The sequence below is a fragment of the Abrus precatorius genome, unplaced genomic scaffold (assembly GCF_003935025.1).
Source record: "Abrus precatorius isolate BTA unplaced genomic scaffold, Abrus_2018 Scaffold2, whole genome shotgun sequence".
Classification (NCBI taxonomy): domain Eukaryota; kingdom Viridiplantae; phylum Streptophyta; class Magnoliopsida; order Fabales; family Fabaceae; genus Abrus; species Abrus precatorius.
The window spans coordinates 27933387-27958524 of NW_020874362.1; the positions used below are offsets into that span (position 1 = coordinate 27933387).

Sequence of the window (25138 nt, forward strand, 5' to 3'; positions counted from 1 at the left end):
CTATTTAAAATAGCCTTAAATAGTAATTATTAATTATTATATTAAAGAGTGAAGACAAATACTCCACTAAAATTTATTGTAAATTTTTTTTCAAAACTCATCTATTTTTATATATGTATAAAGATAAAAATTATTGTTGTAACACACTAAAGGACCATAAAATTTTTAATAAATTTAATAAAAGATAATAAAAGACTTAGGAAAAAATAGATAAGAGTTCAAATTCAAATTGAATTAAAAAGAAAAGTTCAAAGTCAATTTTTCTTTCAGATATTTTTAACTAAGAAAAGTTAATTAATATAAAAAAATTCTAAAAAATTAATGATTAAAAAGGACCTATTCACAATTTAATAAAAAATAGGAACCTAATTATGATTTTGAAAAAAATTAAGAATATTTTCGAGATAAATTTTATATTAATTTTAATTAAATTAGAAAACTATTTTGAAAAGAACTATTTTAATGTAAGCTAGATAATGACTATTTATTTTTTGTTTTTATATGAAAATAAACATCAAAATAATAAAAAAAACTGGTTTTATGAATATATATTTTTAAATTACAATTTTTATATTTTAATTTATTTAATTATGTATCATCTTTAATTTAAGATAACAAAATTTTAATTTCCTTTCATTTATAAATATATTATTATAAAAAATTTAATAATTTTTAAAATTCTGCTCAAAATAAATTGACAATTCATTATTTTTAAATAATAAATATTGTAATATTTATTTATTTATTATTATTTATAGCATATTCTCTTCTTTTTTCAATATTTTCTTTCTTTTTAATATAATAATATATTAATATTTTATAAATTTTAATTAGGCCACCTTTGAATATTTGTAACTCTATAAAAATTATCATTACTTTTCAACATCTTTTTTTCATAATTTTTCTAAAAATACCATATTTTAATATTTATTATTTTAAAATACAATATATAATAAGATAATTCTCAATTTTTAGTCTATTTGACTGACTATTCTCATTCAATAGGATACCTCGTTATCCCACTGGCAAAGCCAATTGTCCTTGTTTTTCTTTTTCTTTTCGCCCTGAATTACCTCTGGTTTCCTGTCATACGTGTAGCTCGAATCCTTGAAGCGAATCCCCATGATTTAACTCCAAACCATGTCGAAGAGCACCATCATCAGCCTTTACCAAACGGTTCGCTCCGAAGCTGCGTCAATTTTTCTTGCCACTTTCAGACTCAACATTGCGATCAAATCATGTCTGTGTGAATTGCAATAATTGGCAAATTAGGGTTAGGAAATCAGGCTTTGATGAAAATGTCACATGACACTGGTTCTGGTCGCGTTATCGATAAAGGACCAATCACGAGGTCTGCCAGAGAGGCATTGTCGAAGAAAGTGGTTGTGAACCATTCTACCACTCCTCATCGTAAGTCCGAACGGCTTGAGAAGAGGACACCGCCAAAGCTTGCAGTTAGCACCAAATCTGAGAAGCAGAAGAAGAGGATGGAGAGTCCGAGTCCTTTGAGAAGATCTGAGAGAACTAGGAACGCTTCTCTTTCGGATCCTTCAGTTTCTAAATCCAAAAGTTCGGGTTCGAAGACGCCTTCGAAAAAGCACGTCGCTGCGAAGCACTCGGCAATTGAGGCTAGCGATGGCAGCGAGGATGAGGAACGTGACATGGAAGCTTCCTCGAAAATTAAAGTTAAGAGAATGGATGCGCGTGCGTATCGTGCTATCTTTGAACAAGCAAACAAAGGTAAATAATATATATTATCAGGTTGCATAGTGTTCGTTCTTATGCTAAACTCTTATAAATTAAATGAATAAGCTATTTCATTTTTGGAAAATAGGGTTGTAGAGTGAAGTGGTTTCAGGTCAGTGGCAATGTTGTAGAAACTGGTATAGTTAATTAGAGTTGAATGCAGTAGTTATGAGTTAGTTCAGGTCAGTTACATTGTTATACAAAAAGGGAGTTAGGTGGAGTAGAGGCGTGTTATTAGATTGTAACAATACATCATTGTTATCACTTACATACAGTTCTCCATCTATCTCACACAATCACTCTATTCTTTCTGGCTGTGATGCCTTTGTAGATGAAGATGGTGGTATTAATGGCTGGTTTTGTGTTCAAGTCTCTCAATAGTTTGTTTGGTTATCGAAATGTAGATAATTGAAATTTGAAAATGTTGCCGAGTTAGGTGGGGGTAGTATTTGTATATTGTTATTGTTGATATTCTACTTCTTTTAATTCTTGAATGCCAGATTGCCTTGGTGAGTCAAGTGGGGTAGATAGGTCAACTAAAGAAGGTGATGATGAGGGTGGGGGCAGGATTGATGAATGCTTTAAAGGAAATTGTTTAGATTCTGCCAAGGATGATAAAGGTAGTTTGCCACCTGAAGATGCCAAAGGCAAAGAGATGAGAGCTGGGTCTAAGTTGAGTGGGCCCGTGAAAGAACTATTAGAGAATAATGGTTCTGCTGGTTCATTGCTACCATCTAATGCCACAACTCATGAGGCCAGTGGAGCACCTGAAAAGGTTCAGTCTGGTTCCTGCAAAGAGGAGATGTCAGGGTCAAGGGATTCCATTTTAAATGAAAATTTGATTAGCAGATGTGCTGAGCATGAGAAGGGTGAAAAATCAATATCTTCTAAGCGAAAAAAAACTATGGTGGACATGCATTCAGATGATTCTGATGTGGATAGGTCAACTAAGGAAGGCAATGGCGAGGGTGGGGGCAAGACTGATGAGTGCTTTAAAGGGAACTGTTTATATTCTGCCAAGGATGATAAGGGTATTTTGCCACCCGAAGAAGCCAAAGGTGAAGAAATGAGTTCTAGGCTAAAGTTGAGCGGGCTTGTGAAAGAACTGTTGAAAAATAATGTGACTGTTGGTTCATTGGTACCATCTAATGCTGCAACTTATGAGACTAGTGGGACACCTGAAAGGGTTCAGCCTGATTCCTGCAAAGAGGAAACGTCACAGATGTCAGGGTCAAGGGATTTCATTTTAAATCAAAATTTGATAAGCAGATGTGCTGAGCGTGATAAGTGTGAAAAATCAATATCTTATAAGAGAAAAAGAACTATGGTAGACATGCATTCAGATGCTTCTGATGTGGATAGGTCAACTAAGGAAGGTGACGATGGGAGTGGGGGCAAGGCTGATGGGTGTTTTAAAGGGAATTGTTTAGATTCTGCCAAGGATGATAAGGGTATTTTGCCACCTGAAGATGCCAAAGGTGAAGAGATGAGTTCTGAGCCAAAATTGAGTGGGCCTGTGAAAGAACTGTCGAAAAATAATGTGACTGTTGGTTCATTGGTACCATCTAATGCTGCAAATCATGAGACCGGTGGAACACTTGAAAGGGTTCAGTCTGATTCGTGCAAAGAGGAAACATCACAGATGTCAAGGTCAAGGGATTTCATTTTAAATGAAAATTTGATTAGCAGATGTGCTGAGCTTGATAAGGGTGAAAAATCAATATCTTATAAGAGAAAAAGAACTATGGTAGATATGCATTCAGATGCTTCTAATACATTGGTTGATGATGGCAATGGCAACTTGATGGAGGATGCTTGCTCATCAAGGATATGCAGCAATCTTGTGGGGACCAATGGGCCATGTTCCAAAAGGATAAGGTAATTGTTATTGTTGCTTTGTTATCAAATGATAGGGAATAAAGAAGTCCTATACCTGTATTAACTTGAGAGTTTCAATCCATTGTTTGCCCAGGCATTTTAGCATTTTTTTTTTTGCTTTTATTAGGCTTACTTTCTCATAGTTTCCACTTTTCTCTGAGAAATATGTTTCTCCATATATTAAAATTAAAGTTTAGGTTTTGTTGTTGCTCTGTCCTGATATATATGTCTTTTCTACTTTAGTTTGCAATTCACCATCTTGTAACACAGTATCATCAACAACTTAGCTTTATCCCTATAGGGTGTACGCTACATGAGTTAATATATACCATCAACAATGTATTCTTCTATTGTTTTCTTATGTCTTCTGCAAGCCCTATTAGTTGAGCTGTAGTTCATTTGATGCACTTTCTCCACTTGTGTTTTGACATGGCCAAACCAGGTCTTGGATTGTGTGACTCATTTCTATGAGAATTTATTTATTTATTTTATTTTTTGTGTATTCATTTTAGTCCATGATTTTCAATTTTTTTTTGCCTGTCTCTCTTGATTTATCTATTTTATCCACTGTTGTCTCTTGATAATCTTCAGCCCAAATTATTCTAGTAAGATGCAAGGTGTCAAGTTGAAATTTCTCTAAGACTTCCAAATTAACAACTGTTTGAAATATTATATTTTAACAAAAAAGATTCAGGTAGACAATCTAAGGAAATTTGATGTAATTGATAAATTGAGTGATTAAAATGAACATGAAAAAGTAAAGGGCTAAATGAATGCAAAGAAAAAAATATAGGAACCAAAAACTTAATAAAGCTATAAGTATATTGTTGTTGACTTATTAATTGTCATTACCGATAGGAACAAAATGGAAAACAAATCCAATAGTACTTCTCTTGGCAGGGTACTCCCTTGATAAACCTAGAGTATTCATTTGGGGCAGAATGCTCCTCTGACTCAAATTTCATGTTGGATCTAAATAAAGGGAATATCAATATTATTCAATTACCAAACCTGTTGATTCTGTTCAAGGTTTATGATGAGGATCTACATAGCCCAACAAATTGTAATACAATTTTTTTTTAAAAAAGATAAAAGCTAAACTAACCAAATATGAAAGATAAAGCTGAATCCTTAAGTAATGACTCAATTGATAAATAATAACTAACTAGATAGCCAATCAATGTCTCATACATGTTGAATTCAGAAATATTGTATGGATGTTTTTCTGCTGCTAACTTTTTCGGAGTTGCCATATAAGCTAGGGAAATAGAAAAGAGAAAAGAGGAAGGGAAAAGTAGAAAAGTTAAAGTGAGCACCCATAAAATTGTGCTCTCTTAATATCTAGTTAGAATGGAGTTTTAATTTTGATACACTCCTTCACTTTCTCTTACTGTAGTAGTAAATACTAAATAGACGTGAATGTGTAATATTATTCAATTATGATAATGGAAAACAGATTACTGATCATCCTCAAAAGATGAGAATTCATCCCAATCTAAGCTTACAGAAGGCACTCCTCTGCCACGATTTTTACTTGTAAAGTATGCCTTTAACCCTTCCCCTAACAGATTTATCTCCAGTATACCACCTCACCTCAATTCTCTCTCCTATGCGTCTAACACAACGTTTTAAGAATCTTACTGGTTATTAAACTGGAAAAAGTACTGATAAAAGGTTCAATGGATTAAATGTGGTCAAACCTGGGATAGTGGCATATATATTTTTAATATTATATACTAATTTAAATAATAAATTAACATAAAATATTAAGAAATTTAGATAAATTAAATTTTAAATTAATATAATATGATCATATTATATGTTCTGTACAAGAAAAAATCAATAGTAAAAAGATAAACAATAATAATTCGTATATACAGGTTTTATAATTTGTCATTGGATTTTTATTTAATTATTTTTTCAAAATTTAAAAAAAAAATTTACATTTGAAACTGACTAGTTCTAACCACTTTTCACAACAAGTATTAAATTGTTTTGGACTGGTTTGGCTAGTTTTTGGCTGGTTCTCACTTATTTTGAGATCATACGTTTTTTTGGGTTGAATGAACCAGTTTTTGGTTCAATTGGTTGATCTGTCTGTCGCATCCCCCATGTGCTTCTCTTCCTTCGACTTTCAGCCGAACACCTCTTGTTCCTTTTATATACATCCCAAACAGAGAAAGGAAGGGCCAATTTAGGATGGTTGAACCAGGTAACCAACATAGAAGTTCCTCTTACATACTCCCCCTTTCTTTTTCTCAACTGTGGCAGTAAATGGATGTGAATGTGTGTAGTAATGGATATTCCTCACAGATGATGAGAATCATCCAAGCCTAAGTTCCACAGAGGCACTTCTGTCATGGTTTGACCAACAGAATACGTTTGGTCATAGCACTCCTTACCCCTTCCATAACAGATTTGCATTCATCTTCACCTCAATTCTCTCCTGCACGACTAACTAAATAGCATTCTCTTGTGTGTCCACATCATGCTCTCGTCTTCCCCTTTTAACCAAACACCACTACTGCCTCATGTACACTTTCCCAAACACAGGCTCGTGCCCATTTGGTTGTGTAACTGCATTTAGTGATTATTAAATCACATGATATGGAGTTGTGACAACAATCTTGCTGTTATATTTCTTTACATATTTTGATAAAAAACTACCTAACTAAATAACCATCTAAGGTTTAGTTTCTCTGTTTAAATTATATTTCTTATGTGGAATGGAGTCTATCAACACATCTGATTCCATCAATAAGCTGATTTGCTAACAAATAAATTTTTAGGTGGATTAAAATTAATCCTTGTATCTTAAAAGAAGAAAAAACCTTACCTGCACAATAGTTTTGAGATAAATCTTTCAGTTAGCTCCTAAGTGTGTTTGAACTGGTTTTTTTTAGGCAGATCTCTTTACCCGATGTGCAAAGGGATCAGAGGAAATTGACCAATAATGTTGATCATTCTTCTCCAAAATCTAATGGTGAAAAATTGTCTACTAGGAAGAAGGAAGGTTAGTTGTCTCTGCCATTATCAAGTTTCAGTTTGTTATGACTTTTCACAGTTCAACAACATTGACAAATAGCAAGAGTTATCATAGCCTTTGATGTTTCCTATGGGAGCTTCTGACACCATTACATACTTTTTGCAGGAAAATCTGGAGGTTCAGTGGGTATTGTCTCTTTATTTTTTCCTAGTTCAACTGATTGTGTTTCTAACAGTGTTCTTGGAAAATATGGACATTTAATGAGGCAAGGCAGATTTCTTGGATAGCTTCTCATCACCTGAGGAGTCTCAATGTCGATGAGGAGGCTTTGGCTATACTTGAGCCTGGGGCATCCACCTCAGTTGTATAACTTTCAACCAAAATGTCACTCTTTTCTTTTTCTTTTTGCACATTGAGTGCACTCACATTTGGGCAAGGCAGTGGGATAGGTGGCCTAGAGGTTGTTTGAATCTCTGGCATTCCTTGGCCTACAGTCTTACGGACTGAGGCCTGTGCCATTTAAGTTGCAAGCTCATTGGTAATCAAAATTGTACTCAAACCTTTGTCACTCTTATCCTATTGAGGGTGCAATAAGAAGTTGTAGAGTAACTAGAATTGTCAATCTAGTCTATCCGAGGAAAAATATAGGAAGAAGCAAAAAAATAAAAAATAAAAAAATCCTTCAGAGTTAAGACAGTGTCGGTGTCAAAGGACTAATATAGATGGCTTCTCACATCTTTGGTGATGAGATGATTCTTTTTTTTTTTCCTAAGGTTTTTCACCCATCATAGCCAAAACACATGCTGCTCTTCTTTTCTTTTCTCACTTCAAACTGGAGGAAACACATACAATATTAGCTTATCACAAACAAACTCCTACTAATGGAATACTTTCTTCATCTCCTGCATCCCCAACTTTGAAGAGTTGAGTTGACTTGTTTTTCTTATTATTTTCCTGTCAGATCCCCTTATAATTAATTTGCTTGATATTTTATGTTTTTAATTTTGTCTAAATCTGGTTGCCTCATTTTCAAGAGGCACACCTTGCCCCTCACTGTCTCAAAGTGAGGCAATATTTGGGCATGCTGCCTCAGTTGTCCTTTCTCCTCCTGTCAACACTGGTTGGTAATTTATTCCATGTGAATTGCAGTTCTTAGTTCTTACTCTATTTGTTTGTTTGATTAAATGTCAGAATCCAAGATAACTGAAGGGAACATTGTTGAACCTGAGAAAATAAGGACACAGCAGAGGAACTTACATCTTTTACTGAAGCCAGAGATAGCAAATCTTTGTGAAATTCTTTGTCTTCCGGTATGCAGCTTGTTTTCTTTTTGTTAAGTTTTACTTGCTGTTTGTTTGTCCTGCAATGGTCCTTTGTTGACAATATTGCAATTTATTTTGGTATTGGTGAAATGTGACTTTGCAAATACTTTAGTCTGAATCTGAATTCTATCTTGTAATGAAGTAGGAATGAAGTCTGTATTGGAATTGTTAAGTCCAAGGATAAAGGGGCTAGATCCAGGCTTAGTTGAAGAAACCTGTTGATGGATTTTTTGATTTTGGTTGTTATTGGTTTTTTTGTAACATTTTGTTTAGAGATTTAATAGTGATGTCTGAAATAGGATAAGTTTAATTTTTTTAATATTAACAGGAAGGAGATTGCTTGGAACAGTAGCTGGAAAGAAGATAATAGGTTAGAAACTGTGGCCATGTGCTGGAATGAAAGAACAAAGGTGATGAGGTCAATAAGTTTTGGATGTAGTTATAGGTGGAGACCTATATTACTTGTTCTAGACCTACCACCAGTCCATTCTTGGAAACACCAACGAACATAATTATATAGTAGTGAAAAGGAAGATAAAAAGCAGGAAATAGTAAATGAACCATATCTCTGATATGATACCTTGCTGCTGGTTTCTCAAGGGTTTGATGTTGATAGTTTGAGTTTGTTGGAGAGTGGGTATTTGTCATTGATGGATTAATTTGTTATATTATGGAATCAATGACTACTTTAAAATAACTTTAATAATGGCTTCACATGTTACCAATAAATCCTGGATTCAAGATCATGAATCCTTGACCTAAGAAATTGCATACCTTTCAACATGGTTCCAGTTTTCATAAATATTTGAAAGCCTTTGACTTTGAGTTTAGAAATTAAAATTGTTTTGGATTCTTCTCTGCAGCCCAAGGAATGATCTTTAAAACTATGCAAACTGTCGCTCGATTTTTGTGATAGTTCATTTAGTGTGTTAGGAGACACAGTAAGAAGCCTGTAAACATGAATGTAATGCAAAAGCTACGACTTGTAGCATTAAAGTAAACATGGATTCATGACTATTTAAATGTGAATCCAAACATGCTCTTGGTATATGTATATCTGCGCTCTATTTTCAGCTTGAATGTCATTATATATACTTTTTTAACATCTTTTTGTAATGCAGGACAAAGTCAAGAGTATGGTTGAAAGTTGTCTTGAATATACTATGAACAATTATCAGATCTGTACTGAACCAGTGTCAATATTACAGGCTTTTCAATTATCTCTGGTCAGAATTTTTTTCTTTTTGCATTTTTTTCTTTTTTTATCCTTATTATTTTCTACTTTTCCTTTTCAGTTTTCCTCACCTTGCTGCCTTTTTCTTGCTGATATACTTTCCTTTTTACATTTATATATGATTGTTGGTAATCCAAGGTCAGATGCTTGATTACAGTCAATGGTTGTTGTAGTTATTATTTTTTCACTGTTTTCATGTCATTTATGATTTCCATGTTGCCAACCTTTTCCTTTCGGGCGATCTTGTGGAATTTGATTTCAAAATCCCTCCCCCCTTCCCCCTTTTAATCTCTATAAATCATAAGTGCATTTTTCATAGAATTTAGAAGAATAACATAATAATCCTCAACACAATAGTCCTTGAACATCCTTCTTCATTCTGCATCATTTGGTTTTTTTTATTGGAGAAAATCCAATACTTAATTAATGCCTGCTCATTTTTCATTTATTGATATGTCTGTAGCTAGTCGCTACAACCTAATGGGCAAATTTTTTTTACTTTACACTTCATCTAGCTAGTAAACTTCAAGCCTCTTTCTTATGTTGCATACTTTGAAATTATGTATAAGTTCAGACCCTGATCTCTGGGTTGCACAGTCAGCTGGGCCTGGGTCAAATGAGGCTAGGTTCAAGCCTCAATGTGCATGGTTTTGTATTTGAAATTTTGCCTCTTTCTTGTATGGAAAGTTTTGTCTTTTCATTTTAGGGATCTGCATAGAACAGTGCTTGTGTGGCATAAGTTTTTGTTATTAAGTTGTGTTTTATTTGCAATATGGTAACCATCTCAACAACCCATTTAATATGTGAAACTTAGTTTAGAGGTTTTGTGTTGTTCACTTGATTGCATTTAACACAGCTGACAAGCATTTTCTTGTACTGTGCAAATTTCAGTGTTGGACTGCTGCTGCTTTGCTAAACCACAAACTCAACTTTGAAGCTTCCCTCTCACTTGCAAAGCAGCACTTGAATTTTGACTGTAAGAAAGAGGTGGTGGATGAAATCAATTCAAGGCTTTGGGATCTGAAAGAAAATTTTTTGTCCCTCACAGGAAATTCTAAAGTCACTGGCTCAACCAAAGTGTCTGAATCATCAAATGGGGTTTATTCATATACAGAAGTAACACCAGTGGTTGAATTGCCCGAAAGAAATAATTCCAAAAATATTGAAAACATTCAGAACCGTACACACCAGTGGGACGAGCTACTTCTGATGCAACAAAAAGAGAAGCAAAAATTGAAAAAAGATATTGAGATTGAAAATGCTGATTTTGTGAGGAGGTACAAAATTGAGTGGGCAGGTATTCGATCCTATTCTCCTAATGATGTGATGAGAAAAGAAAAACTCAAGGTATTCAATAGTGAATATGTTAAGAGAATTGCAGAATTGGAAAGGCAGCATGATATACGTCTAAAGGATCTTGAGGCCATGCAATTAGAAGCAAGGCAGAAGTTCCCAGAATCTTCAGTTCCTGATGATTTGTTAAATACAGCTGCTTCAAAGGAACTTGGGACTAGGCCTGAATCCTTGCAAACACATGATCAAGCCCAGAATCATAATGCTCCCAAAGCCATTGTGTCTGATCATGTTGCTGAAAGAAAGAGTTTTGATATAGTTGAAGTTGTGACAAGAGCTGGAACTGGGGTTGGATTATCTGAAGGTCCCAACACTAATTCCTGTGTAATTGTACCATGCAGTAGCCCAGTTGAACTGGAAAATCCTCTGGTCAAACATACTGGTGCTAGTGAGATGGACATAGTGGCCTCCAAAGATGGACCAGGATCTGAAAATAAGTGCAATCATGCTGCTGAAAATGAATATGACAGTCAAGGAAATGTCTCTAAGCCTGCCAACTCCAGAGAACAGTGTTCTGATGGAGCTATTAACATGGAAGACAAAAGTGAAGGGGGTGTAAATTTCAGTTGTCAATCTCGTGATGACTGTGGGCAGGATGCTACACCATCAGTTCCTCTTCCATCTAATGAAGAGACTCATGAGGGGAAAACATCAGGTGTTCTGAGTGGAGAGGTGGCTCTTGCAGTGTGTAAAACCAGCAGTTCAAATAATGATCATGTTGAAGTTCCTTCTTCTGGCCAAGGGACACTTAGTGGAACAATAGTGAGCAAGCCTGTTTGTGGTTTATCAATAGAAGTCAAGGCTAATGGTTCCTATGATGATGTGAAGAATATGACCCCCTTGAATTCTGAATCATCTGAAGAACATATCCCATGTATAAGTACAATGTGCATGTCAAATTGTGAGAATGCTGCACAAATCCATGAGGTTGATGGCAATAATGGTTCCAATAATGCTGGGACTCTGAACTCAACTTTGTCTGATGAAATAATTTCCTCCCAGAATCCAAAATCACCTCAAGACCATGCCCATAATGTAAATATCATGTGCTTGCCAAATTATGAGAATTCTGTACAGATCCATGATGATGATGATGACGGCAGGGGTTCAAATAATGTTATTCTGAATTCACCTTTGATTGATGAGAGAAATGCTCATGGGACCATAGTATTAAATAAAGATGTACAGGTGAAAATGTCCGAGACTGTCAATTTTACTCCATCCACTGAGCAAATATCTGGAGGTGCAGTAGATGTTCTAGTTTTAGATAACGTGTTGTCAAGACCATGTGGCGCTGGTAGTCCCAGCAACAGTTCTGATGTTAATGCTATTGTTCTTTTGAATCAACCACAGGAGAAACAAAATCCTGATGGAGTGTCATCAATTTTACCTGCTGGAGAAATCCCAAGTGAAGTGTCAGAAACTAGTCATAAAGTGGCCACTGAAAATGTATTAGATGGGGAGGAAACTGGGGGAATGCCCAGAACAGTGAATTGTGCTGATAATCTTGAGAATGTAGCTCCAAATTATTTATTGATGGATCAAATATCTGATGGTGGTTCAGTTTTAGATGTAGTTGTATCATCAGGGCCTTGTACTACTAGTCCAAACAGTGGTTGTGCATCTACAATTTCTCTTTCAAATCCACTTTCTTTACAGCAACAAACACACGATAGAGTCTTGTTGACTGGACCCGATGAACAAATTCCAGTCTTGGTGCCAGAAAATAGCCATGAAGAGGCTGAATATCAATTAACAGACAATGCAGCAGTGGATAAAAGTACCACATCAGACCAGCAGGGAGGAGTATGTAGAACCATGACTGAAAACAGTGTGTCCCAGCAGACTCCAGTATCTAGGTCAGTTGATTCCATGGAGCCTCTAGAACAATTGCAGCCATTATCATCTGTAGACTCCCCACCTGACCAAGATATTGGAAGAGAAGCACAGGACACTTTGGTATCTAGTCCTATTGATATTGTACCAACTAATCAATCCATTCACGTTTTACCAGTCATGGAGCCTCCAGAGCAGGAGGGCATATTACCTTCTGAAGGTTTCCTTTCTTCCAACCAGGCCCTATGTCCTTTGGTGACTGGAACTGAAGACCAGCCAACCAATGAAGATCTTCTCCCCAGCCACAATTCTGGGACATCAATTGAGATTCAAAATCAAGCTATTGTCCAACATGCGTCAAATTTGGAACTTGAGTCATGTTCTCGTCAAGTTGTGCATCCAGCCTTAAATTTGGACCTTGATTCACCTATGCTTTGTGGAGTCAGACCACAGTCTTCGGACATAAGAAATTTGCCAACTCAAGCAGAGATTAATAATCATCCTATACAAACTGCAACCCAATCAGCTTCCATGCTTGTTTTGTGCCAGGATCCGCTTAAAATTGAATTGGAAAGACTACGTAGAGTGACAGAGCAAAATATGAAAAACTATGAAAATATGGTTAGCTTTTGGTTTGATCTTTGCAATGATGATACTTATATTAGGTTTTATATCTTTTGTATTTTCTTTTTTGATAACTTCTATATTATTCTACTTGTTGGAGCAGAAATTGCAGTTGAAATGCGATTTTGAGAAGGAATTTGAGGAACTTCGAAGGAAATTTGAAAATAAGGGCAAGGAGATTGAGATTGAATTTCAGAAAACAAGGAAGAATCTGGATGCACATCTTAACATAGTTCTTGTTAATAAGATATTGGCTGAGGCTTTTAGGGCTAAATCCATGGATCTAAAAGAAGCTGGTGCATCAGGAATGGCACAAGGTATATTCTTCTAATTATGCTGACTGTAGTGACGTTAGAAATTTCTATGCCATTTGTTATTTTCTTTTTCACTGTTCAAGTTTCTACCAAATTATATTTACTGTTGCAAACATATCCAAATTGCTGATACCATTATTAAGACATTTGTGGAGACTTCTTAACATGGACAATGTTGTGCTTCTTCTGTTGTTATATGTAATTTTATATCTTATCCCTGAAGAAAAGGAGAAAATGAATCTTCACAGAAACAGATGTTAACGGATAGAGGGCTTTCCCTTTTGGTGGGCTGTGGAGGGCATTTGAAATCAAGCCTCAAGCAAACAATGCATCAGCAACTTATGAGCTGGCATGTTCTTTTGCATCCCCGCCCGCACACATGCAAATACAAATTTAGTCAAAAAAATACTGATTCACTTGCTATTGCAGTTGTTTCTAAGGTCTTTTGTTTGGATTTCGGTAAATGACGGGAGGGTTTTATGTAAAAATATACAATTTGCATGCGCGTCTCCTGGTCTCTGTGCACACGTATTCACCTCATCGTTTTCACATACTACTAATTCCATCTGCTCTGCCTTTTCTGTTTGTCTTTTCTAACCACGCCTTGTATTAATGCCAGATGCAAGTCTTGGGCAGCAATTATTTCAGTGGGCAAGTCAGCAAAATGCTACTCGGCCCTCTCTAGTTGCTGGTTCATCTTCCTGTGGCCCTCCTGCACCCATTTTGCAGGGTTCCTATGCAGCAACTAGTTCTCAGACGATAGCACCACCAGTACAGGCCACTTACAATACATCAGGAACTTTCTCAAGTGTTTCTGCAAGACTATCTCATATCAACTCCATGTCTTCCCCCTCGGGAAATCTTCAAGCTGTTGGGGAGATACGTTCTCCTGCACCGCATCTCCAGCATTTTAGACCATCAACCTCAACATCTGCCCCAGCCTCCAATCTCTGTACAGTTCTCCATGGGAGGCCAATGCAGCCTGCACCCAGTAACGTTCCTGTGACTTCTTCCTCATTTGCTCACAGGCCACCCCGGCCAACACCAGCAACTTTTCAGTCTGATCCTCATAGGGGGTATTGCCCTGTGAGTACAGGTGGGTTACCCATTCCTAATTTAACTACCATGAATTTACGTGCTGATGCTAACAGTCAACCTGGTACAAATCTGCCAAATGTTCTGCCACATATGCCAGATTTGGCTTCATTGAACCTATCCAAATTTGGCACAAGTACCAGCGTGCCGACTAACTCTGCCCCTCAAGCTACATCCCCTGATGTAGTCTGTTTATCAGATGATGACTGACCACAGGAAGCGTTTAACTATCTTCTTGCATATTGTCCTAACACTAGGCACTGATATAGCTGTTTCATTTCGCTAATTGAGGGGCTTCTAACATGAATTTAGGTGGCAGATATTATTGTGATGGCGATGCCATGCTCACCTGTTTTTATTGTGTTTTATTGTAATTATTATTTATCTTAAATGTATACCCAATTGTATGGTTCTCTGGATCACAATGGATGCGTGTCTGCTTTTCCTTCTGGGAGATGAATGAGTGTTAATTGAAATGAAGCATGTTGCTGTTCATATCATAGGTAGTGCTATTTTTTATCTGAAATTATGGTTTTATGTAAATAAATATCTAAATATGCTCCTCCCGGCCAAATAATTCGTTAATAAACAAATTAAGAGTACCTTTCTGCACTATGGAAAAATTCATAGTGCCCTTTAAAAGGTCAAGTGTCTTTTTACCCTAGATTTAGGTGTTTTCTTAAATACGAACATATTAATTACTACTTATGCTGAAGTTCATTCCATAAAATTCTTAAATGATAAAATTCCTAGATAAATTTTAATTAAATACAAAGTTATATTCAAATAAAAGATCTTAGACATCTGTAAAGTATTTTAATTATATATAGTATTCTAATCAAATATTAATTCTAAAAATTTGATAAAACATATAATTCTTAAATAACAATAATCTGCAGATCTACTTCTCAATGTTGCGTTATATATAAAAGAGGATTAGTTGACATCTGTAAAGTATTGGTAAATTTATACCTTATAAATGTTATATTTTATCAACTTAAACTATTAAATTATATGATAATACTAAATTAATGGTTAAATTGTCAAAATTTTATTATTTATAAAAAGTTATCAAGATTGTTAATTTACCGATACTTATACCTACCTAATGTCAATTGATGCTATCCTATTCCTATTCTATATAAATTTTCAGATGAACAATCATGAGTATGAAAAATCGAACTTTTGCACAATATATAAATGATCGTGAAAATGTAAACATGAGAATTTAGAAATTTAGCCTAGTTAAAAATGTTCTGGTTCAAGTTTAAGAATGGACTACTCTTGTAGTAACTTCAATATTCAAATACAAATTTCATCATTTTACTAAAAAAATAGTTACAAATTTCTTCACAATTACTACCTCCTTAAAAACAAATGCTGATTACGGTTGCATAAGCACGCCATATCACTGTCCGAGGAAAAACATCTTTAATCAATCAAATTAATAACCAAATAGTACTAACAGTAACGATATACATACAACAATTTTTTAGAAAAAGTTTCTAAAACAATTTTAAAAACCTGTGTTAATTGTTTTGTAAAAATATAATTACTCTTGTACAAATAAAGGTGCCAAGGTGGTCAGTGTATCATGGGCTCCCACATGTAAGAAGAGGAGAGGAGCACCGTCCCAATCCTCAAGGCATTCAGTGGGTCTATCATCTTTCCTTGACTAATTGCATTGAAAAATTAATCAAAATCTTTTCCTGGGGGCTTAATTTTCTGTTCAGTTTGAAATTCACTTCTTAATTTTGTTAGGACTAGTTGAACTTCCTTTCTCGAAGCCATTCCATGTAGACTCAACTTCTTTGGGCAACATGCCTTTAGTACTTCTTCAAAGGAACCAATCTTCAGGAAGATGGAACTATCTATACTTTCCAAATCATCATGACTCAGCAATCCCTGGTCCACTAACACACCCCTTAGTTTTTTTGCATCAGTGGGTATCTAGCATTTAACGGGTCATCAAAAAAGCCAAAAACATACAAACGATCAACAACAACTTTGACAATTCTTTCTCACAATATCTAGAGTGATGAATTTCCCCATCAGTGCTCACAGTTACGACCTTTTTAGCCACTCGATTCACTGTTGTTTTCAAATTCTCCTCTAAATGCCTCCTCAGATCTATAGCTTGGAAAAGAGCAATGAGGTAGGTTAATATTTCTACTGCTTCAGCTGTCCTGAGTTCACATCTTGGTTGTGTTGTTCTGCACTTTGTACATGATTAGTAACTGGGTTCGCTTGATACTGAAGCTCAGAACAGTATGCAACCATTCTATCTCTCCATCCTTCAATCCATAATCCCCTTGAGATATTTGAAGGCAACCCATTATTGTAGAAATCATTTCCCAGCTCAGACATCTAAGCAAAATGGAGTTTTCCATTGAAAATTGCTACCATGCAATGCTTTGTTCCTTGATAAGGAACATGTCCCTGCTGATTCCCTTAAATAAGTATATATCAAGCATTGGTCATGAGCTTCCAAATAGGATTTATTCAAGCTAAGTTCGATATGTATATCATCATATATTTAGCTCAAGAGACAATATTCTTGAAAATTTCGATACTTTACCCGTAAATATGTAGGCAATGGTATTTTTCTTTTACAAGCTATTACTCATTCTTTAGGATTACTTTCTTAGGGGAGTGGTGTTTTTAAGGGGGGGAGGGGGGGGTCAACATAGGAGTGTAGTTTGCCATAAAATAGATCAATCCATTCTTAAATCCTTCTCTCTCAAATGGGCCATAATAAATACTTAAACAGCAAAGCATGGGGCGTAGTGGCTTTTTGGTGAATCCATTTTGCAATAATAGCTAGACCTGAAATATTACGCATTTTTCTTGAAGAATACTTGGTGCATTCTGTTCTTTTTTTTTAATCTATAATTATGTGTAGATAAAGATTTCTTATAACATGCATAATATAGGACAGATAATATTATAAACTAAAAATTACTAGAGCCATTCCCTAAGTGTCGAAGATAGACAGTGTATAATATAAACTTAAAAACAAAAATAAAGTCTAAAATATATATAAGATTTATTCAAGCTGACCTAGATATAGATATCTAAATACAAAATATAAGACGTGAATTCAAACATGTCCGGCCTTATTATTTTTATTTATCTTCTCCCCTTGTTTTAGGGATTAAATTATAGTCAAAGTAAGCATAAAGAATCAGATATACTTTTTGCATGTTATGTCGAATTGAAATCTCAAAGTTGATTATCAATAAACAAATATGCATTCAAAGCTTCTAAAAATAGAATAAAATAAACTTTGAAGGTGACATAAGCAACATGTTTAAATTCAAACTATACTAATTATATAATATGTACTGTGTAAACAATACCTTTATATTTCCTTAAGTTTCAATGAGAATGACATATTTTTGACTGAATCCAAAAATAAATTAATGAAGATATACAGAGGTTATAAATGAAACACTACTTTAACATAAGGGCAATAAAACTTTCAGACCAAAATATTTCAATACGTTATGCAACTGTCTTGGTCTCTGAACGCGATTGAAATAAATACACACACAAATATTAAGCTATTATTATAAAATAAAAAATATATATGATATGTATGAACAGTTTTAAAAATTACATATTTCGAACATTTTAAGTCCTTCGAACTTTAAAAGATATATAATTATTTTTATTATTAATTTGAAAATTTTATTTCATGTCAAAAATATTTTTAATATCCAAATTGATATAAAATAAAACTTTCAAATGCTAAATTAAATTTTTATATTTTAAAAGTAATTCATAATAATTTATTTATCAAAATATAATTTAAAATGAGAATTTAATTTAATTGCTCTATTTTTTTCACATTATCATCTAATCACGAATTGATACACTAGTGGAAATTATTAACTTTTATAATAATTAATTTAAAAATCATATTTATCATATATTTTAATTGATTAATATTGTAAAAACTTTCACCCTCACCATCAAAGTTCAACTCTTAAGATAAATCAGAAATTATTTAATATTAAAATTTGATTAAAATACGTTAATAGTATAAAGCTATTTTGATTAAAAGGTTAAAACAATCAAAATATAAGTATGAAAATATACGAATCATTCCGTACAATATAAATAAACGAATTAAAAACTTATAAAATAAAGTATCCAAGGTCATTTAAGAAGAAGAGGGAATATATTTTAGAGTATTATTCTAAAAAATATATATTAATAAATTTTCTACTTAATTATATTTTAAATATTTATATTTTAACTTTTATTTTATTTTACTTTTTAGTTTTAATCACTTACATTTATCTTTTTATATTTTTTATTTTTCAAATTAAATTATTTTATCTTTAAATCTCATTCAATAATAAACAAAAATATAATGAAAATGTGATATATTATTAATTTATATAGACTAATAAAAAATATATAAAACATGTAATTAAAAATAATAAATAAATATGTGTAAAATATAATAAAATATTTTTACTGGATTATTTTATATACTTTTTCTTTGCAAATTTACATTATTTGTTTGTTTAGAGAAGAAAAAAAAATTATACAAACTAAAAAAATATTAATTTTGTTAAAATTAATTGCTAAATTTACTTATTTACTCTTTGTTAATGTTTTTTTATTACATACAGTAGAAACTCTTTAAATTAATAATGTCAAAACCGGAGAAATTTATTAATTTAGAGAGTTATTAATTTATCGATAAATTAATAATTATTAATTTAAAGAATTTTTAAGTAATTATACTGTACATATCAAACAAAAAGGAAAATTAATCTATGCCTCTTAGAATTACGTTGCAGCGAACCTTGGGATTCAACGTACAGTAAATTAGTAATTACACTACATATGCATTGGAAATCAATAATGACTTTTGAAGTACAGTAAATGTAAACAAGAGGAATAAATGTATTCAATGTATTCTTAAGCAAGTTTGGCATATATAAATTACATGAATGTGTTAGAGTATTCAAACCATATCTCACTAGATGGCTTCTCATCTAAAAGGTGTTGTAAAATCAACTATGTCAGATCAAATATGTAAGGAGTTGTGTGAGTATAAAAGAGATAATCTTGCAAGCACACAAAAAGACTTGCAGAGATAGCTTGAGAGAAAATTTCAGTTGAAAGTTAGTCAAGGAATAATATCAAACACACTTAAGCGGTCAAATGACTATCTCTCTAGGGATGACAATGGGTAAAGTACCCGATGGACACCCACAAAATTTACCCACAATGGGTAGGGAATTTACCCGCTATACGGGTACGAGTATAGGTGTGGGTAAAAATCCGCAAATTTTAATGGGGATGGGTGCAGGTATGGGTATCTAAGTACCCATCCTGCCCCATACCCGCATATATATATATGCTTGAACTTTATTCTACAATTATGCATTAAATTTTTATATTATTATATTACTTATGTGAAGTTATATAAGATTAATATAAAAATATATTTAATAATAAAGTAAACCAAAAAATTTATTTTGGTTTATATTTTTAATAGAAAAATTTATTTACTATTTTATATCATTTAATTAGGCTAACACAATTTAATTATTATATAGTTAATATAAGATTGACTTTTTTTAAAATATTATTTATATATGACACACATAAAATATTTTTTACACAAATATTTTTGTTAATAAAATCATATTGATGTTTAAATTATAAAGTGAATGATAAATAATAAATATATTATAAATATTTTATAAATTTTACAATCACCTACTATTACCGTAAACTTATTATTTATTAATAATATTTAAATTTTATTTTTATATTTTAATTTAAAATAATATTTTTCTATGTAATATATGTATTACAAGCACAACTATAATCTATTGAATCTAAATAATATTATTTTTACTATTTATTCACATTCAAAGAAGTTTTTGAAAAGATATAAATATAAAAAATTATTATTAATTTTTATTTGTTAATTTTTTTAAGATAAAAAAGTATAATTTTTTTAACGATTAATATTTTTTTTATCTTTATTTATATACAAATATAAATATACAAATATTTCTTTATTATAAAATTTTATTGTAACTATTTATCTTTTATTCAAATTTTTTTTAAAAATTTATATACATTATAAATATTTAATTCACTAAAATAAATTTTCAAAAATTTATATTTTTGATAAAATACTTTTGTATTGTATATGAGTTAAAAAATACTAGTATTAATATATATATATATATATATATATATATAAATTATATAATATTATTTTTCTTACAATTTCAAATTTAAAAGTTAAAAAAAATATTTTATGTATCAACTTTCTGTTGTTAGTATTGAACTTCTCGACTCTAACTCTATTCTCATTCTCAATGTCTATCTCGCTAAAACTTAATAAAACTATGAAATGTTATTCATTAGAGTTAGTTGTTAATGTTGTCACTAGAGGTTACTAAGTGATCCCACACGAAGGGATAACCATTGTACAAATCTATTTCGTTGTCGTTCTGACATTACCAACAATCAAATCTCACACAAGATAGGATTATCACTGACAAATAACTTGTATGTTTAGTTTTGCTTATTGTTTCTAAGAATTTTAGTTTAGAAAATTATTATATTAAAATACATTTAACATTTATGATATTTGAATATTTGTTTTTTTATCTATATTTGTACCTTGTTCGGCAACTACACATTGAATTTTTGTATTATTATGTTACTTATGTGAAGTTATATAAACATATTTTTCTTTATAAATATTTTTTTCTCAAACAAGCGCGGGTAATGGGTACAAGACAGGTATGCGGGTACCTAGAGGGTACGGGTACAGGGATTAATGTTCATACCCATGCGGGTATGGGGCCGGGTACGGGTATTTTTTTAAAACGCGGGTATGGGGATGGGTACTGTAGTACCCTACCCATACCCTACCCATTGCTATCCCTATATCTCTCTGTTAAAATAGAAAAGGGAAGAGCAGAGATCAAAAGACACAAACCAGCAAAATATCCTGACATGGAGAAGGTTGTTTATGAGTGGTTTCTCCAGCATCAAGAACGTGTGAATATCATAGGAGAATTAATTTTGCAGAAGGCAAGAGATACAATGAAATTCGTGTACCCTCAAGATGATTCAGATTTTAACTTCTCTATAGGATGGCTTGGGAAATTCAAGCACCGACATGGCATAAAGTCATTTCGTCGTTTTGGCGAGAGTGAGTCTGTTGATATACAAGACATGGAGCACAAATTAGTATCGATTCGGGAGAAAATTGATCAGTTCCCTATGAAAGATGTTTTCAATATGGATGAAACTGGGTTGTTTTATAGGCTACAAGCTGATCATTCACTGGCAACAAAACAACTTGAAGGAAGAAAACAAGATAAAGAAAGGCTGACGGTAGTTATTTGTTGCAATGAAGATGGCTCTGAAAAAATCCCTCTATGGATTATTGGGAAATATGCAAAGCCTCGTTGTTTCAAGAATGTCAACATGAATAGCTTGAATTGTCAGTATCGAGCTAACAAAAAAGCATGGATGACTAGTGTGTTTTTTTATGAATATGTTCGTTCATTTGACCAAATGATGCATGGTAGAAAAGTTCTACTTGTGGCGGATAATTGTCCAGCATATCCAAGAAATATTGAAGGGCTAAGAAACGTTGAGTTGTTCTTCTTGCCACCCAACATGACATCAAAGATTCAACCTTGCGATGCTGGGATAATAAGAGCTTTCAAGATGCATTACCGTAGAAGGTTTTACCGCAAAATATTGGAAGGTTATGAGGTGGGACAATCTGATCCAGGGAAGATAAATGTCCTTGATGCTATCAATTTGGCAATCCTAGCTTGGACGATAGATGTTTGAAAAGAAACAATAGCGAATTGCTTCCGACATTATAAAATTCGTTCAGATAGTGACGTTGCAAGAAATTTGGATGAATCCACTTTTGATGAAGAAACTCAAGACCTCGAGACTATGATCAATCAATGTGGCTATCGTAATAAGATAGATATCGACAATCTAATGAACTACCCAGGTGAAAATGAAGCATGTTCGGAGGTTCAGAGTTTAGAAGATATTGTGGGTACTATCATTGAGAACAATGCAAAGGATGACGACAAAGATGATACAGTGTCTTTGGAGCCTGTTACGCGAAAGGAAGCACTTATGGCGTCGAACACTCTTCACAACTTTATGATACAATACAAAAATACAACACCTGAGCTATTGGATGCAATAAGAAAAGTTAGAGATGAGCTCCAAATAGACTTGAACTTTAAAGGAAAACAGACAACTATTGAATCATATTTCAATAGAGTGTAATATATTTTTTTCAGTTTCTATGAATTATTAGTTTATGATTTTCTTGGGACCGAAAATTATAAAGTGATCTCCCGAAAAATTATTATCTTATTATTTTATCGAGTTTTTCAATTTTTTATATTGGCCCAAGTCGGGACCAGATAAATTTATTATTTTAGAGAGTTTATTAATTTATCGAGTATTAATTTAAAGAGTTTCTACTATTAGTATAAATATTTAAAAATTATTAGTAAAAGAATAATAATTGATATTGTCTTGAAATTTTATATAATAAGATAAATGAAAATAAAATATTTTTTTAAAAAAACTGATAAATAAGAATAGAGATGATATGTATATTATATTTTATTATACTTTTTAATTATTAAATAAAATTTTGATGTGAAAGAATTAATTTAAATAATTAAAAATTAAAAAAATAGAAGTAACTAAAATTATTAAAATAAAAATTGCACATAAATTAAAGTATGAGATAAAAAATACGATTAAACCTAAATTTATTTTATCTCTCGTAATCACGTCAATCATATTTTATCACATTCTTTTCTTTCTTCTCTGCCCATCTCTTTAATTTGTGAAAAAAGTATCTGCATATTTATTCTATAAAATAATAACACGTAAACTTTGTGACAAGCACTTTTCGTTCTGTTTATGATTTTCCTATCTCTAAATAATTGCTATTCAAATTGCATTATTAATTATATGACATCAAGAGACTGCAATGATATTTTTTGTTTTAGGTCACCAATTTTCTAACTTTGCTTTTGTTTTGCTTGCAGATTGCAGTGTAGTCGTTTGGTTGGAATTGGTAAATTGTTGAAGAGATGACCTCATTCACTGCAATGATATTGTAGGTTTGCATAAACTATTAAATATAGTAAACATAAATTAATTAGAGTTGTAATGCGAAGCCTGCACATACTTGTGTGTGTCTCTATATACACTTGGAAAATAAAAAGATTAATTAACCCACATATAATTGAGTATTTAATAACAAAATGGAATCAATTCAAAGCTATTTTATCTATCATTTTATTAAAAATAAATTAGATCTAATTTAATCTTAAATTTTAGTTTGTGAAGAAAAAGTCTTTATAATGATTTTAGTCATATTACTGATTAATGTAAAATATTTTAAGAAGCTTCTTTCACGATTAAATTTATGACCACTCAAGACTAGATCGATTTTACTATCATATTAAAAATCATATCAAGATTTTTTTTATTTTCATAAGGAACATGACATGTCATGTTTTGAAAGAAAAACAAAGACAAAAATTAAATTAAAGAATCCTACCCAAATAATGATATAATGTGCATGTAATAAGATATGATCAAGTTAAGAAAATGACACGCCTTTTATTAAATATAATTAACAAATATTGTAATTAACTAATTTTGGTAGGATCTTATAAATAAAATATAAACATCTTTTTTTTAACTAAGATTCAAAATATAGTCATCATGATGGATTAAGAATCTATTCATTTTACACTCAATTCAATTTTCATATTATCATATCCACATTCTAATGTAAAAATTACGACTAAGATTAATTTAGATATATCCCAATTACATTTAATGCTTAAAAATCAATTTGTATCGATTTTAAACCAGCATAATAGTTTCACTATTTCAAATCATGACAAAAGCATAATAACAATAACAGTTGGCTGGTCAAAGGTAATGCAAGTCAAATTTTATCATCACCTCATTTTGTTTGATTTGCTCAATCTGCACTCTACAATATATAAATAAATTTATAAACTGATTCTTCCAAACATATTGTCTCCACGGATTGCCAAACCCAACAAGAGAACAAGAAAAATGAATGCATGAAGACATGATACTAAATCTTTGACCATGATTATTTTTGCCCAGATAATGTTATATGAAATGGGATGAAATGATTTATTTTCTTCCATTGTCTAGTTTATTTTATTTTTAATTAAAAAATTGACATTTTAATAAAATAATGTTAATCAAAAATGAGAAAATTATTATCGTTTATTAATATGTCACTTTTTAATGTATAGGAAAAGAACAGTAAAGAAAAAATAATTTAAAAAAATTTTAAATTCACATAAAATAACATTTGATACCTCACATCTAAAAATAAATGTAAACATTTTTATATACAAAAGGAGTTAAAATCAAACGATATTAGAAGTAAAATTTAGTAAAATGACACTTTTAATTGTAAATGTTATTATTTTAATTGTTTTTTTAATATTGTCATGAAGATCATGTCCATATATAAATTATACACAATTTAAACATTTTACGTTTATAAATAAATAATTTAATAATAGCTATTTATTTATATTTTAAATAATATATTATTCATTAAAATAGAGTAGAGTGATACAGTGTTAATCAATACTTAAATTATATACTTTTTTTATGAATTTAATATATTTTATAAGAAATTTAAATT

General features: G+C 32.0%; 1 protein-coding gene and 2 pseudogenes across 2 annotated transcripts; 2 read left to right on the top strand and 1 right to left on the bottom strand.

Annotated features, from left to right (window-relative positions):
- Positions 1-1016: 1016 nt before the first annotated feature.
- LOC113857484 lies at positions 1017-15024 on the top strand. 2 transcript variants are annotated; one of them, XM_027489433.1, is made up of 10 exons: positions 1017-1740; positions 2247-3624; positions 6528-6637; positions 6776-6796; positions 7802-7920; positions 9054-9158; positions 10058-11441; positions 11496-12976; positions 13083-13296; positions 13913-14957. In XM_027489433.1, the coding sequence occupies exons 1-10, from the start codon at positions 1293-1295 to the stop codon at positions 14596-14598; spliced, it is 5946 nt and encodes a 1981-aa protein (XP_027345234.1). In that variant the 5' UTR covers positions 1017-1292; the 3' UTR covers positions 14599-14957. The 2 variants fall into 2 exon arrangements, with proteins under 2 accessions (XP_027345234.1, XP_027345233.1); XM_027489432.1 differs by having other exon boundaries at positions 10058-12976; positions 13913-15024.
- Positions 15025-15940: 916 nt separating this feature from the next.
- Positions 15941-16794, bottom strand: LOC113859765 (annotated as a pseudogene).
- A 2588-nt stretch (positions 16795-19382) lies between these two features.
- LOC113859061 lies at positions 19383-22701 on the top strand (annotated as a pseudogene).
- The last annotated feature ends 2437 nt before the right edge of the window (positions 22702-25138 follow it).